Source organism: Trichechus manatus, unplaced genomic scaffold (genome assembly GCF_000243295.1).
Source record: "Trichechus manatus latirostris isolate Lorelei unplaced genomic scaffold, TriManLat1.0 scaffold00172, whole genome shotgun sequence".
In the NCBI taxonomy this organism is placed as follows: domain Eukaryota; kingdom Metazoa; phylum Chordata; class Mammalia; order Sirenia; family Trichechidae; genus Trichechus; species Trichechus manatus.
The window spans coordinates 4,050,949-4,070,306 of NW_004444108.1; the positions used below are offsets into that span (position 1 = coordinate 4,050,949).

General features: G+C 35.8%; 1 protein-coding gene across 6 annotated transcripts in view; it reads left to right on the forward strand.

The window, feature by feature from the left end:
- ZNF451 (zinc finger protein 451) overlaps positions 1-19,358 on the forward strand; it is a 105,121-nt gene that overhangs the window by 74,220 nt on the left and 11,543 nt on the right. For 2 of the 6 annotated variants that reach the window (XM_023741119.1, XM_023741120.1), the window contains 2 exons: positions 6,165-6,233; positions 9,909-11,001. The exons of 1 other annotated variant lie outside the window; for it this stretch is intronic. In XM_023741119.1, the coding sequence (XP_023596887.1) occupies positions 6,165-6,233; positions 9,909-9,964 (125 nt within the window). In that variant the 3' untranslated portion in view covers positions 9,965-11,001. Of the gene's footprint in view, positions 1-115; positions 336-6,164; positions 6,234-9,908; positions 11,002-19,358 lie in introns of those variants that run through there. 3 more of the 6 variants (XM_023741116.1, XM_004386829.3, XM_023741117.1) reach the window with 3 other exon arrangements.

The window sequence follows — 19,358 nt, forward strand, 5'->3', positions numbered from 1 at the left end:
ACAATATCCTTACTCAACCTTGGGTTTCCTATCACCTGCTTCCTTGTCCCCTTCTGCTTTCTGGCCCTTATCACTGGACTCCTGTACCTCATGAGTCTCATTTTTGGTTTTACAGGGCTGTCCACTCCCAGGCTGATCGGTGAACCTCGTGGAGCTTTTTTTTGATCTGATTGAGATCACATCCATATCTATCAAGTCAAATGTATAGTCAGGGTTGAAATATGTTCACACAGTTTTGCAAAGCTCTGAATTCAGATTTTTACTTTGTTTCTGAAATTCCAAACAAATTTTTCTTCAGTTTTTTAAAAAAAAAAAAGAAACCACATAAGAGATTGAGAGTGACAAAATGAAGAACTTTAGATCCCTGGAAAGGGCAGGTAACATCCTGTCCTGTTGCTGGCAACTTGTACTCCATTCTCCGTCTTTGTGAAACAGTTCAGTGAAAGGGAGTGCTTATGTCCAGATTCACTTCCCAGCATTTAAAAGATGATGTAATTCTAGGAGTTCAAGTTTGTCATCATAATTTCTGATATAAAGAAATGTGGGTGAAAGAATAAAGGAGTAAATAATTTTTAAATATCTTAACAATTAGAAGCCATGAGTAAAATTTGAAGATATTGGTAAATGACCTGAATGAAAAGCAGTACCTACCTTTTGGCGTTTTTATTATGTGCCTTTAAATTATCCAACTCTGCTTGCCTTCCAGCTATTTTTTTGTTTTAACATATTTGGAGCCACATTTTGATTGAAAACCTGTTCTGTAGAATTTTTCTCTAATCACTAATTACAGTGGATTCAGTTCACTTCTGCAAAGTTGTAAGTCATTAATCTGCTAGCGTACATGTGCTGTTTAAAGCAGAGTAATGATGACAAATTATATCTTCCTATTCTATAATTTTTGTTTTCATCCATTTGCTTTTTCTGTCTTTCACTTCTTGCTTACCTCTTTTTCTGTCACTCTTTTGTCATCCCTTCCCCAACCCTTGACAACATCTACTTATATTCTGTAAAATACTTAAATTTTTATCTTTGCTACCCTAAGCCGACTCCTTTTTCTTTTTCTTATGCTGCTGCTTTTGTGAGCATTTCTTTTATAATTTAAAATATGAAACCTGTTGTGGATTTGCCTCTATTTCAATTGTATTTGGAATGAGAGCTACATATTAGTAGGTCTGCACAGCTATGTGAGGGCTGGAGGTGTATAGAAGGTTATTGATATCTGCTGGTTATGCCCTTCTGAGTGCCTCTTAGCTCTAGATTTCCTTTTTTTTTTTAATTATTATCATTCATTCATGTTCAGTGCTCTTTTGAACTTTTTGGTCTTTGGAGCACATGCATATTTTTCCTGAATTTTTGTGAAACGCAGAGATGTTGCAGTGCATAAAGAAGAGTGTGGGCTTTGGTTCGAATACTAACTTGCTGCTTATTAACCGTGTGATTTCAGGCAAGTTACTTAAATTTTCTGAGCCTCACTTTCTGTGTCTATAAGATTATAAGAATTGGTAATGTAGATAATGTGTCCGGCACACTATATAAAGTACTGTAGATACTCAGTAAATAGTAGCTATCCTTATTACTACTGCCATAAAAAGAAAATCTGTTTCTCAGTCACTGCATTTAAAAAGTAATGAAAATAATTAAAGTGGCCAAGGAAGTACAGAGACTTTAAATCCAGGTATTTTATCTTTAATCTTGATTTAAGGATCTAATGAAGTATATAATGCTTTTTTGTAACTCTAAAATTCAAAAAATAAGTTATACTGAAGCACAGTATATTCAGATTCAGTTACTAAGACAAAATCTTTTCTTCATGGAAGACTGAAAACTGTCAAACTGCCTGATGATGAACTTTATAAGAAGAAAATCAAAGAACAATCACTTTCTTGGATAAACTATTTCATCACTTTTCCTAACAAATGGCTTTTTGAATAGTTGAGTAATACTTTGTGTTAAGGCATAGTATTAATATTTATTGTAGTTGAGAAAATCTCTCATTGTCCCTGAGGACTAATTCATTGTTGAGCCTCTGGATAATTTTGGTTACAACAATGCCAGGATAACTCTGTTCATCTAGTTGAGCATGGTGTTGCTATCTTCAGATCTGACAACCAGACAGTCTCTTAAGGCAGTGTGGTTTGAGACCTTTTTTGTGCGTGTGTGGAGGGGAGGCGTGAGGTAGGGAGGTTAGTTAACGCACCTCTTTGAGAATCTAATGAAAGCTTTCTGTACCTTCTTTCCCCCAAAATAAACATGTATATACAATTTTATATACAGTTTCAGGGGATTTGTGGTCTCAAGCCTCCTAGTTACAGACAGACAAAGCCCTCTTATCTTTAGGATATAATGGACATGGATACTGTAAGTAATGAGCCCTGGTGGTGCAGTGGCTAAGCGCTCTGCTACTAACCAAAATGTTGGCGAACTCACCAGCTGTTCTGTGGGGAAAAAGACCTGGCAATCTGCCTCTATAAAAATTATAGCCTAGGAAACCCTATGGGGCTGTTCTGTTCTGTCATATAGGGTCACTATTTGTCAGAATTGACCCCACAGCACACAACAATACTGTAAGTAACATATAGTGAGAATTACCTCTTATATCTATCATCAGTTTATAGGCAGTCTTGTGATTTTCAGGTTTTTAAAATCACCCTAGCATAGACAAACGATGTGAGTTTGAGCCTCTTTCTAACTTTTCAGAGATTTGCTGTTACAAGCAGTCCCTGGGTTATGAACGAGATCTGTTCCTGAATCTCTTTAACAATTTGTAGGTGAGTTGGAACAGGTGCATACAGTTCTTATTTAGCCTTACTTTAGTGCAAAAAAAGGCTGGAAGCCTTTTCAATATTGTAAAAGCTGCAGGTACAGCAAGTGAAGGTGATTGTGATGAAGAATTTGTTGTGAGTAGGGGTTAGTTCAGTTGTTTCAAAGTGAGGGCAAGTTTACATAATATTAAAGGGCAAATACGAGTTGTCCGTAAGATGTTTGTAACCCGGGGACTGCCTTTCTAGGGCCAGAGAGTAGTTATCAGACTGGAGCTTCTGTATAAGCAGGAAGAATCTCTTAAATACTGTCATGAACATCAATGATCATATGGTATCCTATACTTTGAGAACTTAGTCTTTGCTGATTTTTCAGAGTTAATTGAAAGTTTGTTCAGGAGATACTTATCTCAGTATGAAAGTAGAGATATTCAAAGTTGCTGGTTCTGTATATGGATGTCCACTCATTTGGCCATAGGATATTGCTTTTTTCCTGATGGTGAGGGGACGGGTAAGTAGCTTTACTACTGATACATTTTTAGGTCTGTGACTTGGTTAGGGTAAATCAGTTATTCGTTGTAGCTAGACTAAGTTTGAGGTTTCATTGTGTCATGGTTGCTGCCCTATAAATTCTCTTTCCTTCTAAGCATGAGGGTGCCAGCACCAACATTTTGATTTCGGTATATAATAAATTTCGGTAGAGACATTTCATGTAAGTGTCTATTAACCTGTCCTTAAGTGACATCTTTAGCCCCATTATTATTATTCATCAATTCTATTTTATACTGCACTCATTCTCACTGTTTTAAAACTTGACAAGATACATGGATCCTTTCTGGTAGTCCTAATCAGAAGAGCTAGATAGACTTTCTCTTCTTTTAGGCCTATTAAACATTTTTCTCATAAATGTATCTTCATTCCAACTCAAGCCTCATGATTCAGAGATGCAGATAGAACATATCACTTAAATGTTCAGTTTTAAAGAAGAGAAAGGAGAACTAATCTTTATTGAGGACCTGCCACTCAATATGTACTAGCCACCGTGCTGGCTGTTTTTTATATTTGTGACGTTTAAACATGTTTAAAGAACTTCTTCCACATGTTATTTAATCCTCTTGGCAACACTATGAGGTAGGATGTTTTATATTACCCCATTTTATAGACGTGGAAGCGTAGATCCAGAAAGGTTAAATAACCTGCCTATGACCACACAGTAAGTGCTTTTCTCCTCATCAGTATTGCCTGCTAAGGCTGAAGTTCTTACTGACACAAATACCTGATCTCATGACTCAGAGATATCCATCAGTTGTGAGTTACTGGCCCTAACCATACCCTTAAGGAGTGAAGGTAGTAAGAGATGTTCTGCTGCAGCCTAACAATGCAGAGTTTATGTAAGGATATCAAATATGAGCAGTTTGGGGTTTTTTAAAATACCATTCAGAAAGATGCTTCTTTTTTTTTTTTTTTTTTTTAAGTCAGAACATAAAATGACTTGGTTGTGGGTTCTGGTACTTAAAAAGCAAACTAATCTGGTATTGAACATAGCCAAGGAAAATGATTAACACTGTAATTTCCATAGGATCTTTAGTCTCATAATTAAACACATAAGCCTTATATTGAGAAGCTCCTCAAAATGTTGGCTCAAGAATTATAAGCACAGTAGTGAGCTATTTTGGTATAGCAACATGCATTTTCTAAGAAATTCGCTAGAAATCCCCTTCCTTCTGCTGCTTCCTCCCCCTTAGTGTAAATGTTTCAGAGTGCATAAAGTTACTATCTTCAGTGTTTTTGTTTGAACCAGTATCTACTACCTTTAGAATGAGAAATGATTTCTTCTTTTCTTGAGGCTGTAGAAGCCCACTTTAGTGTGATATATGTTGAGTTAAAGGGAGCATGCCATCACCATTGTTTATTTGCCCTGTATGACATCGCTTCCTGGCTCATTGTAGTCACTCTCCATATGATAAAATGACTATGCTTCTTGTTTTTACCATATTGGCAGTGCATTTTAAGTTGTTTTTTTTTTTTTTAAACTTTGCCAAGTGTTAGATTACTCTACCTACCTCAACTATACTTGATTTCTGAATTTCTGAATTACTATTTTCCAGTGTTTCATTAGTGACTTTTGTTGCTTATATAAAAAATTTTCTGGGCTCTTAGAAATTTGTTTATGTAAGAGAACTTGACCGTATCTAATTAGTTGAAGAACAAGACATATTTGATTTGATTTATATAGGGTTTTCTTTTAAAAAGGAGTCCCTAGGTGGTGCAAATGATTAAGTGATGAGCTCCTAACCAAAAGTTTGGCAGTTTTAACTCACCCAGAGATGCCTTGGAAGAAAGGCCTGGCAGTTTACTTCCAAAAGGTCACAGCCATTGAAAACCCTATGGAACGCAGTTATACTCTAAAGCACATGGGTTTGCCATGAGTTGGAATTGACTTGACAGCAACTGGTTTTTGTTTTTTTTCCCTTTTAAAAATATAGTTTTATATATTCAATTATTTATAGTTCTTAAGTAAATTAAACATCTTCCTTGCAGTTTTATGTAAAGTATTAATTTACCTAGACTATTTCTTCTTAAATAATGAAAGAGTAAACTTGAGGATGATGAATTCAAATTGAGAAGATTTTACTACAAGATCTTTTTCTTGAAATGGAACACTTAATAGGCTATGTGTTTTATGGGCCTAGGACTTCATTGTATCCATTTGATTATGGCTTCACTTTGGAATGGAGTGCAGGCATTAAGTATGGTTGGAATCTATAAAATCATAGTAATTACTCAGATTTTTAAAGCCATCTGAAAAACTGAACATAATAGTAGTTCACCCTCGCTGTGAAAGTATAGCTGATTGAACCAGCATTACACCCTATCAAATAGGCATTATATAAAATAATTGTTGAACTTAATTCTAAAAGCCTAGCTGCCTGTTGTTTCCTCAGCTTGTTAATAAGGCTGTAGGTGTTTTTTTTTTTTGGCACCGTCCTAAAATCTGTGTGATAACATACCTATGATATGTAAAAGGAGCGTGGGGAGTGCAGTGGTTAAGTTCTTGGCTGCTAACCAGAAGGTCGGTGGTTTGAACCCACCAGCCTCTCCGAGGGAGAGAGATGTGGCAATCTATTTCCATAAAGATTACAGTTGGAAACCCTATGGGGCAGTTCTACTCTGTCCTATAGGCTGCTATGAGTAGGAATCGACTCAGCAGCATTCGATTTGGTTTGGGTTTATCTGGTAAGCATTTTTTTAAAAAAAAACCTATTTGGAAAGTGGTGTAATACTGATTAATTGTGACTAGTAAGTTTGGATATGGGAGAAGACACTGAAAATAATAGCTTGAGAATACATAAATTATAGTACTTTTTCAGAAATTTATTTGCATTTACTGATTCTGCCTTACAGAATCTGACAGTGATGATAACCTGGGTATAAAAAGTACCTCAATAGGAGAAGAATTCAGATCCACAGAAGGTAACCTAATGGAATCAATCCTTTATTTCTTTGTTATCTGTGTGTGTTTTTTTGCTTCTCCTTATCCCACCCCTTCATCCACCCTATTTCCTCCTACCCCTACAAAAGTATCTTTTTTCTCAATTTAAAGGGTAGTTTACATTTCCTCTTTAAGTCATTCAGGGACACTGCTAGTTTGGAGGCTAGAACAGGGATCAGCCAGTTATGGCCCTTGGATCAAATTCAGCCTACTCTCCGGATATGTGAAGAAAGTTTTTATTGGACATAACCGCACTCTTTTGTTTCAGTATTAACTATATGGTTACTTTTGCACTAGAGCAGCAGGTGAGTAGTTGTGACACAGACCATAGGCCCCCTCAAAGTCTAAAATAACTACTTTCTGATCTTTTACAGAAAAAAAAATTTGTTGACCATTGGGCTAGGAGGAAATTTGGGTTTTCTCATTTTTACATATTTTGATATATGGAGTAAAGAATTATTAAGAGCAGTAAAAGATGTGCAGTGGAACTAGGAAAACAAGCATGTATACCTAAGTATTTATGGAGTATTTCTGTAAATCAAAATTCTTTTTCCCCTTTCTTAAAGGAAAAGCTATTTCCTTCCTTAGGTTAAAGAGAACTTTTTGTGTCACTTGGCATCAAATCATTTACTAGCTGTATCACTATTTATTTGTGTTATATAACCATTCTTTACTTTGGTCTTTCTATAACAGGCTATGCTTTTTAATAATTATGGGGGGAAATGATATAATGGATTTTCAAAAATACTTTTGAGCTTCGCTGAAGAAGTTGAAACTATTTTATTAGCATATTTTGACATTAAAGGACAAGAATTGTAGTAGTAGTCTTAACGTACATTCCAGTATAGCATTTGTTGTTAGCGAGTTGAGGGTGGGAATGTAAGGCTAGGAAGCAGAGAATCAAATGTGGGCTAAACACACACAAATAATGGCCCAGTTGATTGGTTTTCTGTGCATTTGCTTGTTCTCTCATACAGTGCAATTAGTTTGACTAAGAGCATACTAGGGCTTTGTGCTATTTACGAGCTTGAGAATTTGAGTCTGGCACTGGCATTGTATTTGATGAAGTGGAAAACTCTAATCTTTCTTTATTGTAGCCAAAATTCATAGGTTAACAAATTTGGCAGTAAATCTGCAGCCTAACTGGAAGCAAGCTTTTTGACCAACTTGTTTTCCCAACGTGGTCTTTCAAGGTCCAGCTCAATGCTTAGCAGCCACATAATGATGAGTTAAACAAATGAGAAAACTGTTGGGAGTTTTAAACAAAAACTGCCAGCTAAGTTGTTTATCACGACCACTAAGAGATAAACACTATTTAAAAGCTAAGTAGTTCAAACTGCCACTCCATGACTAATCCCAGGGAAAATGCCAGGCAAAATTATAACTTTTAAATAACCACACTTTTGGAGCCTTCACAGTTTTGGGTCTCCTAGCTAACCTAGGAAATATGAGATGTGTATAACTGATTATGTACCAGAATTTCTAGCATGTTGTTATCTATGTAATTATGTTTTATGATTTGGAGATTTGAAGGAATTTTTACATTTTTTGTGATTCTTTGGTTTGGAAAAAGAATTACTGATAGAGGAGTCAAGAAAAGATACTTTTAACTTTAGTTGTCTTGTGAGGTGGGGACACTACTTACAATTTTCAAGAAAAATCAAAAGGGAGCATGTTCATGTGCACGCTTGTGTGTGTGTTTTCTTGTTTCCTAATTCACACTGAAAAAATAAGCATGAGAAGCTCACAGTGCTCTATGTAAAGTAAAGACAAATGGACTCCTTTGACTTTCCTCTGAAATCCTTCCTTTTGCCTTCTTCTTCACCCAAGAAGAACTTGCTCAAATATTCTCTCTTAGGTTGTACCATATGGAATTGTCATTTTGTAGGCAATTTTGTAAGGTTGGTGCTCTTCCTAGATTTTCCTTCTTTAGACATAGCTAGCCATTGCCTCCTCTAGGCTCCCCACTGTACCATACCACGTTGATTTACAATATTTTTGTCTATATTTTTCATCCCCACTGGGCTATGAGCTCCTTGAGGGGTAGGATCATATCTTATTTATCTTTATTTCAGTGGCACCTAGTACAATGCTCGGCATTAAATGGTTGTTTGTTGAACAAATAAACTTATGTTAGAGCAACTGGGACTCATCTCTCTATAGCCAAGCGAGGGACGTTAAGATAGAGGCTGTTTTCGCTGGGAGAATATTGGGTGATTTTGTTCACCCTGCACTAAGGAAGCAAGGTAATGTTCCAGTTCAGACCTGATAGAGACATTCAAAAAAGTTTAAATAACCACTCAAGAAGTTTTCTTCATTCCTTCCTTCCCAACAGAACACTGTAAATGCCTGAAAAACGATGGCAAAAGGCAGGATAAATTTGCCTGTGGCTTTTTGCCTTGGGAGAGGGTTGATTTTTTTTCCCTCAGTGACTTGTCTTGCTCTTTGTTATTCTCTATGATCAGTACCAGACTCTGACTACCCAGGCCAATCATAAATACCCTGTATAGTCAATTATATACCAGATAGGGGAAATAGAGGCCACACAGTGTGATGGTGAAGAGTGCAGACTTTGGAGCCACATTGCCTGGGTTTAAACTCAGTTCTACCACTTACAAGCTGTGTAATATTGGCCAAGTCATTTAACTTCACTGTACTTTGGTTTTTTCATTTTAAAAATAGGGATAATAAAAATACCTCTCTTACTAGAATAATCTGGCATATAGTAAGCAGTATATGTATTAGTATCTGCTTCTGTTCTAGTAGTTATGATTATCAGTATTATCATTACCTTTACCTGGATCTGAGGTCTGCACTGGAGTCATGCTTGCTTAACAGAGTTATTCTGACTCAGATTATTGGAATAGAAGAGGCAGAGGAAAGCATTATATGTGGATAGTTACCCATATAAAACTATCTTTCTGTAAATGTCAGTAAATAGTGAGATGCAATAATTTGTGTTACTCCTAGAGTTCATTCAGTTAATAGCAGTCCTCTCTATCATATCATTAATGTTATACTATAAATAGTAAAACTATATTATGGCCAGTTTAAAGAACAGAGGATAAGACAGACCAGTGTGTTGACTTTTTAATTCAGTTAATGTTTATAAGCAGTTTACTAATACAGTTAATGTTTATAAGCAGTTTACTAATACTTTCAAAACTACTCTCAACTTGTGAGAGTGGGAATATTCTCTTTGTTTTACATAAAAACCAAGGCTTTGAAACATTAAGTAATTTGGCCTCCGATTCACAGCTTCAAAGTGATTGGGGCATGATTTGTATATAGGTCTTTTAACTCCCATTACTGAGTTGTTTCTTATTCTGCCATAATTACCTCTCTAAAGAGAATAAAATAAAGGCAGAGAGAAAAGAATAAGAGAAACAGACCTACCTATAGAAAAGAAAAACAGAGACAAACTTCCCACAAGTGTCTTTTTACCATTATGTACATTCTAGGATATGATCTCTAAAGACCTAACTGTGTTGCATTTTTTGATTTGAGGAAAAATGAACATATCCTTCTGTGTTATTTGCCCATTGAGTTGATAAGTCCCTTTTATGAAGCACCTAGCATGTGTTAGGTACTTTGATGTATTATTTCTTTTACTTTCATAACTATTTTGTGAGTTATATATTTTCTTCATTTTATAGGGGAAGAAACTGAGGCTCAGAGAGAATCAGTAACTTTCTCAAAGCAACACAGCTAGTAAGTGACAGAGCCAGGATTCACACCTGGAAAATAGTGTTGGACTGTCAATAAGGTGACCATATAATTTTTTTCCAAACATTTTTGAGAGAGAAAGGGGCACTATTAGTGCCAGAATAACAAGACTAAACCAGAACTGACCGGAGCAAACTGGGAGGTATGGTCACTGAATGCATAAAGCCCATGTCATTTCATCATACAGTGCAGCCTATCTTGCATGCACGCTCCTTGAGTCCTCTCCGCTCTGATAGGGTTCTCACTCTCTGTCCCTATGCCCCTCCCCTAAAATTAGTTTATGTGTCTACCTACAGCAGCTGAGCAGTTTTTCTAAGGCTCATCTCTTAAAACAGTTGTTCCCCATCAAGGAAGGGTCTTCAAGAACCAAGAAACACCCTTGATTACCATATTTTTCTTGCATCCCTATGACCTCACAGGTCGTTTCTTACAGAAATTCTAATTATTGTGATTAGGTCCTTAAATAAAACATTTCAGACAGGCTGTGGTGAAGAGGAGGATGACTTATGGATTCTGAGAAAAAAGGCCATTCTATTTAACCCAAAATGTGTGGAACAAAGAGTCTCACAACCAGTAGTTCATAACTAATTAATTAACTAATAAACCAGTTGATCCATCGTAGTTCAGTGGTGGATATTTTTTCAATTTCCATTATGAGTCCTTCTATGATTAAAGGTATTTAGAAGTCTGATTTTTAATTTACAACATAAAAAAATATTTTTTTTATTGACTACCAACTAGTGGCGCAGTGGTTAAGCATTCGGCTGCTAACGAAAAGGTTATGAATAAATGATAACGTGCCATTATACTGAGGACTAAATGAACTTAAATCTCAGTAATTGAAGTTTAGAAGTTCAAGAGGAGACAGAGTAAGAGGGAGAGAAAATGCAAGAGAGCTAGAGTGTGAAAGAAAGACAACATGCTAACATTTAGATCTGAAATCAGTAGCTAGATAACCTTCATCTGCTTACCTTTAAAATATACATGCCCCATACGTTTCAGTATATATAGAGAGAGAGACAGAGAGAGAGAGCGAACTCTGGTGACAAAATGGTTGAGAGCTACGGCTGCTAACCAGCTCAAATCCACCAGCTGCTCCTTGGAAACCCTATGGGGCAGTTCTATTCTGTCCTTTAGAGTTGCTATCAGTTGGAATCAGCGGCAGTGGGTTGGGTTTTGGTACCAACTTAATTGCTTCGTAGTCAGAGAACATAGCTTCTGTTCTTTGTGAGATATGCTGTATGGTTCAGTATGTGGTCATGTTTTTAATTAATGTTCCATATATGTTCTCTAATTTTTGATGATCAGGGTCTGTAGACAAGTTTATTCATTGTGCAGTTCTCTACCTTTACTAATTTATTGTCTACTCTATGAATAATTTTGAGAGGTATGTTAAAATCTACCGTGATAGTAAATTTATCAGTTTCTTCCTACACTTATTGGAGGCTATATTATTAGGTGCATACAGATAAGCTTACAACTATTTTATTTTGTATTTATCTGAACCTTTTATCATTATGTGGTGACCCTCATTACCTATGATAATGTTTTTTCAAGTTATGTCTGTTTTATCTCATCAGTTGGGGATACACTGGGTTTGCTTTGGTTTGTACTTGGTGTGTTTTTCCCCCCTACCTTTTAACATTCAACCTTTCTTATACCCTTAGGTTTTAGATATATCTTTGGTCAATATTATGTATTGGGTTTTTCTAATCAGTTAATGTAAGATTGCCTTTACTTCTTTCTTAAATATGTCATAAAATTCACAGATGAAACTATTGCCCTGAGGTAATCTTTAAACCTTAAACCAAAAATATCCCCTGAAGTAGTCTTAAAACCGAGCAAACAGTTTAACTTAACTAGTTAAAAAAAAAGTCTGCCTTGAGCATTATACTCTTTTAAGAATTATCTATATGGGATCATATTGACAACAGCAATTTGAAAGATTAGATGGGAACCTTAGGGCAGTGAGTTTATGTTAATGAGGGAAACAACTCAGAAAAGGAGGATGAGAATGGTTGCACAACTTGAAGAATGTAATCAGTGTCACTAAATTTTACATGTAGAAACTGTTGAATTGGTGTATGTTTTGCTGTGTATATTCTCAATAACAACAACAAAATAAAATTTAGAAAATAAAAAAAATTCATTGGTGAAACCGTCTGGACCTGGAGTTTTCTTTGTGGAAAGTTTTTTGATTAATTCATTTTCTGTAATAGTTATAGAGATATTCAGATTTTCAGTTTCATCTTGTGTCAGTTTTAGTGAGTTCTGTTTTTCAAGAAAATGATCTATTTTACCTAAATTGTATATTAGTATAATGTTGTTCATAATAGTGTTCCATTATTGCATTTTTTATTTCTATAGAGTCTGTGGTAGAATCCTGTCATTTATTCCTATCTAGTGTTTTGTTTCTTCTCTGTCTCAATCATTATATCTACAGGTTTATCAATTTATTTGATCTTTTAAAAAAATAAACTTTTTAAAAGTTTGATAATTTTCTCTACTGTTTGTCTGTTTTCAATTTCATTGATTTCTGCTCTTCATTATTTCTTCCTTTCTACTGTGGGTTTGATTTTCTCATTTTTTTTAAGTTCTTAAGGTGGACACTTAGATTGTTGACTTAAAACTTTTCTTGTTTTCTAATAGAAACATCTATGCTATATATTTCTCTCTAAGCTAGGGTCAAGGAGCTCTGGTGACAAAATGGTTAAGCACTCAACTTCTAATGGAAAGGTTGGCAGTTCGAACTCACCCAGCTGCCCTCGGTGGAAAGACCTGGCAGTCTGCTTCTGTAAAGATTACAGCCAAGAAAACCCTATGAGGCAGTTCACTCTGCCCCATGGGGTCGCTATGAGTCAGAATTGATTTGATGGCACCTAACAAGTTAGGGTTGGCAAGTTTTTTCTGTAAAGCAAAAAGAAAACTAAACTAAATCCATTGCTGTTGAGTCAGTTCTGACTCATACTGACCCTGTATGACAAGGTAAAACTGCCCCATGGGGTTTTCAAGGTTGGGATCTTTACGGAAGCAGACTGCCACATCTTTCAACGATAGAGCAGCTGGTGGGTTTGAACTGCTGACCTTTTGGTTAGCAGCTGAACACTCAGCCATAGGGCCACTAGGGCTTCTTTCTCTAAAGCAGCAGGTAATAAATATTTTAGGCTTTGTGGGCCCTGTGTCTTTGTTACAGTTACTCAACTTTGTTGCTGTAGCATGAAAGCAGCCGCAAACAATACGTAAACGAATGAGTGTGTATGTGTTCCAAATTTGAAAATTCTATTTTCAAAAACTCAGTGGACTGAATTTGGCCCACAGGCTGTAGTTTGCTGACCCTTGCTCTAAGCGCTACTTTTGCTGTGTCCCACGAATTTCACATTTTGTATTTTCATTATTAGTCATTTGAATTATTTTCTAATTTCCCTTGTATTTTTTTCTTTGACCCATTGACTCTTTAGAATGTATTGTTTCATTTTCAGATAATTAAATATTTATTGTTATTCATGCATAATTTAATTGTGATGTAGTAAGACAACATACTCTGTAAATTTCTGTCTTTTGAAATTTATTGAGACTTATTTTATAGCCCAGCACGTTGGCCTGTCTTGGTGAACATTCCATGTGCTCTTGAAAAAAATGTGTTTTCTATGTTTATTGGGTGAAATATTCCATAAATGTCAATTAGGTAAAATGGTATATAATATCATCAGATCTTTATCCTTACTGATTTTTATTTTTTGTCTAGTATCAATTTAGTATCAATCAAAAATATCAATTACTGCAAGAGGAGATAAACTCTACTAGTTGTGATTTATTTTTTCTCTTTAGTTCTATCAGTTTGTATTTTTATATCTTGAAGTTCTGTGTTTAGTTGTATATATGGTTCTGATGTACTTTCCTAACAAACTGGCCCTTTTGTCATTATGAAATGTTCTTTATCTCTGGTAATACTGTTTATCATGAACTCTACTTTGGTATTAATATAGACACTCCAGCTTTCTTATGCTTAATGTTTGCATGGTATCTTTTTCCACCCTTTTATTTCCAGTCTATTTATGTCTTTTAGAGACACCATATGGTTGGGTCTTACTTTTTTATTTAATCTAACAATCCCTACTTTTTAATTGGACTGTTTAATTCATTAACATTTAATGTAATTACTTATGGTTGGATTCAGTCTACTGTTTTGTTTTTTCTTTCCTCTCTTTTGCTTCTTAGTTACTCCTTTCTTGCCCTCTTTTGGATTATTTTAATATTTTTTTATTGTGCTTACTGTATTTACTTAATATTTAATATTTTGATTTATGTGTTATCTTTTTAGCTCTACCTCTCTTTGCATTGTTTTTATGATTGTTATAAAGATTACATTTTTAAAAAATTTTATACTTTTTACAGTATATGTAGAATTACTATACCCCACTTTATCTAAAATGTAGAAACTCTCCAACATTATAGGTCAGTTTACCTCCTGGCCCCAGCTCTTCATGCTATGCTTGTCATATGTACTACATATACATGTTATAAAACCTACAAGACAATTTTTTTTTTTAATTTAAACAGTTCCATGAAATTTAAAGAAAGAGAAGAAAAAATATATAGACTTATATTTACCTACATAGTTATCGCTCATCTTCATTCTTTTCAGTAGATTAGAATTTCTGCCTGGTGTCATTTCTCTTCATCCTGAAGAACTTCCTTTTTATTTTTTTTAATGCAATTTTTTTGGTGATGAATTCTCTGTTTTTGTTTATCTGCAAATATTGTTATTCCCTCCCTCTTTTTATATAATATTTTACTGTGTTTTAGGTGAAAATTTACAAAGCAAATTAGGTTCCCTTTAACAATGTTTATACAAATCATTTCATACTATTGGTTACAATTTTTACAGTGTGTTAGTTAGCATTCTCATTATTTCCATTCTGTTTCTTCTGTTTCCATTGATCTAGCTTCCCTTCCCCTCCTTGCTGTCTCATCTTTGCTTTTGGGTAACTGTTGACTGTTTTGTCTCATATAATTAATTGTTTAAGCGAACACATTACTCACAGGTGGTATTGCTAACTTCATAAGCCAATCTATGATTTGGCTGAAAGATGACCTGAAGAAGTAGCTTCAATGCCAAGTTCAAAGAGTATCAAGGGTTCCTCTAGTCTCTATTGGTACAGTATGTCTGGTCTTTTTTAGGAATTTGACTTTTGTTCTGCATTTTTCTTCCATTCTATGTGGAGCCGTCTTTTATGTGCCTTGTCAGAGTCGCCAACCGTGGAAGCCGGTTACCACGTAGTTCTTCTGCTCTCAGGTTTGAAAAGGTTGTGGTTCATGTGGGCTGTTAGTCCCATGGACTAGTTTCTTTTTTGAGCCTTTGAGTTCCTTCATTCTCTTTTGCTCCAGACAAGTAGAGACCCATACTTATATCTTAGATCGCCGCTCGCAAGCTTTTAAGATGCCAGATGCTACTCACCAAACTTGGATCTAGAACATTATCTTTGTGAACTAACTATATTATGCCAATTTACTAAGTTGTCCCTTGAGACTAGGGTCACAAGCCTTTTGACCCAATAGACCAATTCTGTGAGCTGATTGGATATGTCTAGGAAGCCTCTATAACTATGCCCCATATGTTGTTTGTTAGATATGTGGATATATATGCAGCACGCACAAACGTGTGTATACTTATATCTACAGATACGCATATACATGCATGTGCATTTACTCGCATATGCCTTCCTAGACATGTATATGCATCTGTATCTATCTACATAAACATACACGATGTTTTGGTTATTTTTACTGTTGTTGCAAAATTGTATGTTACAGCATTTACCGAAATTGTCCCTTTTTCTCGTGTACTTCTTAGTGTCTTTATTTACCTTGGTCAGGTTGTGCTGATTTCACCCATATTTGGGATTGTCTTTCCCATCACTAACAGTAACAAGTGTCCACTATCTAGAAAGTGATTCCTCCTCCCTTTCCCTCCCATCCCTGGTACCCATCAAAGAACTTTACCTTCTGTATGTATATCTATTCTTGACTTTTTATAATAGTGGGATGATATAATATTTGTTTTTTAGTGATTGCTTATTTCACTCAGCATAATGTCCTCCAGATTCATACATGTTATAAGCTGTTTTGCAGACTCCTCGTTATTCTTAATAGTTGTGTAGTTTTCCATCTTTATGCTATTGTGGGTAATGCTGCAGGGAACATAGGTGTGCATATATCTATTCATGTCACTGCTCTTATAGCTCTAGGATATATACCTAGGAGTGGGATTGCTGGGTCATAAGCTATTTCTGTTTCTAGCTTTTTGAGAAAGTGCCATACTGTTTTCCATAGTGGTTGTACCATTTTACAATCTTACCAGGAATATATAAGAGTTCCAGTCCCCACCCCCACAACCTCACCAGCATTTGTTGTTTTCTGTTGTTTTTATCATTGCCATTTTTGCTGGTGTAAGATTGTATTTCATTTTAGTTTTGATTTGCATCTTTCTAATGGCTAATGATCGTGAGCATCTTTTCATGTATTTGTTGGCTGCCTGAATGTCCTCTTTGGTGAAATGTCTGTTCATGTCCTCTGCCCATTTTTTGATTGGATTATTTGTCTTTTTGTTGTTAAGCTGTTGAAATTTTCTATATATTTTAGAGATTAGACCCTTATCAGATACGTCATTGCCAAAGATTTTTTTCCCAGTCTGTAGATTCTCTTTTTACTCTCTTGGTAAAGACTTTTGATGAGCTCAAGTATTTAATTTTTAGGAGGTCCCAGTTATCTAATTTATCTTGTATCATTCATGCATTTTTAGTTTTGTTTGCTAGACTGTGCCAAAAATTAGGTCCCGTAGTGTCACAGATTGAATTGTGTCCCCCTGAAATGTCTGTCAACTTGGCTAGGTCGTGATTTCCAGTATTGTATGATTGTCTACCATTTTGTCATCTGGTGTGATTTCCCTGTGTGTTGTAAATCCTGTCAGTATGGTGTTAATGAGATGGATTAGTGGCAGTTACATTGATGAGATCTACAAGATTAGATAGTGTCTTAAGCCAGTCTCTTTTGAGATATAAAAGAGAGTCATGAGCAGAGAGACATGGGGACCTCATATCACCAAGAAAGCAGCGCCGAGAGCAGAGCACATCCTTTGGACCTGTGGTTCCTGCACGGAGAAGCTCCTAGTCCTGGAGAAGATTGACGACAAGGACCTTCCTCCAGAGTCGACAGAGAAAGCCTTCCCCTGAATTTGGACTTGTAGCCTCCTAGAGTCTTAAGAGAATAAATTTCTCTTTGTTAAAGCCATCCATTTGTGGTATTTCTGTTATAGCAGCACTAGATAACTAGGGCACCTAGTTTTGACCTTGTGTTATCTTCCAGGACCTTTATAGTTTCAGCTTTAATATTTAGGTCTTTGATCCATTTTGAGTTAGTTTTTGTGCATGGTGTTGAGGTATGGATCCTGATTCATTTTTCTGCATATGAATATCCAGTTTTGCCAGCACCATTTGTTAAAGAGACTTTCTTCCTCATTGAATAGACTTTGACCCTTTGTCGAAGATAGCTGCCTGTGTTGTTGTCGCAATTATGTGCCGTCAAGTGGGTTCTGACTCATAGCGACCCTATAGGACAGAGTAGAACTGTGTGGTAGGGTTTCCAAGGAGTGGCTGGTGATTTGAACTACCAACCTTTTGGTTAGCACCTGAGCTCTTAACCACTGTGCCACTAGGGCTCCCAGCTGCCTGTAGATGGATGGATTTACTTCTGGGTTCTTGATTTATTCCACTGGTCTGTGTGTCTGTCATTGAACCTATACCAGGCTGTTTTGATTACCGTGGCTGTACAATAAGTTGTGAGGCCTCCTATTTGTTCTTCTAAATGTTGCTTTAGCTACTCGGGGCCTCCTTCCTTTCCATATAAAGTTGGAGATTAATTTTTCCATTTCATTAAAGAATGTTATTGAGATTTGGATTGGGATTGTATTATATCTTTAGATCACTTTTGGTAGTATTGACATTTTCACAATGTTAAATCTTCCAGTTCGTGAGTGTGGAATGTTTTTCCATTTATGTAGACCGCTTTTAGTTTCTTGCAATAGTGTTTTATAGCTTTCCTTGTATAAGTCTTTTACATCCCTGGTTAGGTTTATTGCTAGGTATTTTATCCTTTTGGAAGCTATTGTAAATGGTATTGATTTCTTTTTCTCAGTCCTGCTTGTTAGTGTAGAGGAACCTAATTGATTTTTGTGTGTTGATCTTACACCCCGCAACTTTGCTGAATCCTTCTGTTAGTTCCAGTAACTTTCTTGTGGAGTCTCTGGGATTTTTTATGTATAGGATCATGTCATGTGCGAACGGATAGTTTTACTTCTTCCTTTCCAATCTGGGTACCTTTATGCCCCTTTCTTGCCTAATTGCTCTAGCTGGGACTTCTAGGACAATATTTGAATAAGAGTGGTGATAAAGGACATCCTTGCCTCGTTCCGATTCTCAAGGGGAATGCTCTGAATCTTTCTCTGTTGAGAATAATGTTGGCTGTTGGTTTTGCATATATGCCCTTAATTGTGTTGAGGAATTTCCCTTCTATTCCATTTTGCTGAGAGTTTTTATCAGGAAAAGGTGTTGGATTTTACCAGATTTGCCTTTTCTATGTCAGTTGAGATGATCATGTGATTCTTTTCCTTTGATTCATTTATGTGGTGAATTATGTTGATTGATTTTCTAATGTTGAACCATCCTTGCATCCCCGGTATGAATCCCACTTGATCATGATGTAGTATTTTTTTTGATATGCTGTTGAATTCTGTTGGCTAGAATTTTGTTGAGAATTTTTGCGTCTATATTCCTGAGGGATATGGGTCTGTAATTTTCTTTTTTTTGTGGTATCTCTGCCTGGCTTTGGTGTCAGGGTTAAGCTGGCTTCATAGAATGTACTAAGAAGTATTCTTCCTTTTCTATGTTCTCAAATAGTTTGAGTAGAATTGGTGTCAACTCTTCTCTGAATGTTTGGTAGAATTCTCCAGTGAAGCCGTCTGGGCTGGACCTTTTTCTTTTGTTGCTGTTGGGTGTTTTTTGTTTTTGTTTTTTTTTTATGACAGCTTCAATTTCTTCTTTTGCTATGGGTCTTTTCAAATTTTCTGCTTCTGTTTGCGTTAGTTTAGGTAGGTTGTGTACGTAGAAATTTGTCCATTTTTTTAGGTTTGCAAACTTGTTGGAGTACAATTTTTCATTATCCCATTATGATCCTTTTTATCTCAGTTGGTTCTGTTGTAATGTCACCCATCTCATTTCTTATTTTGGTTATTTGCATCTTCTCATTTTTTTTTCTTTGTCAGTTTGGCCAGTGGTTTGTCAATTTTATTGATCCTTTCAAAGGACCAGCTTCTAGTCTTGTTG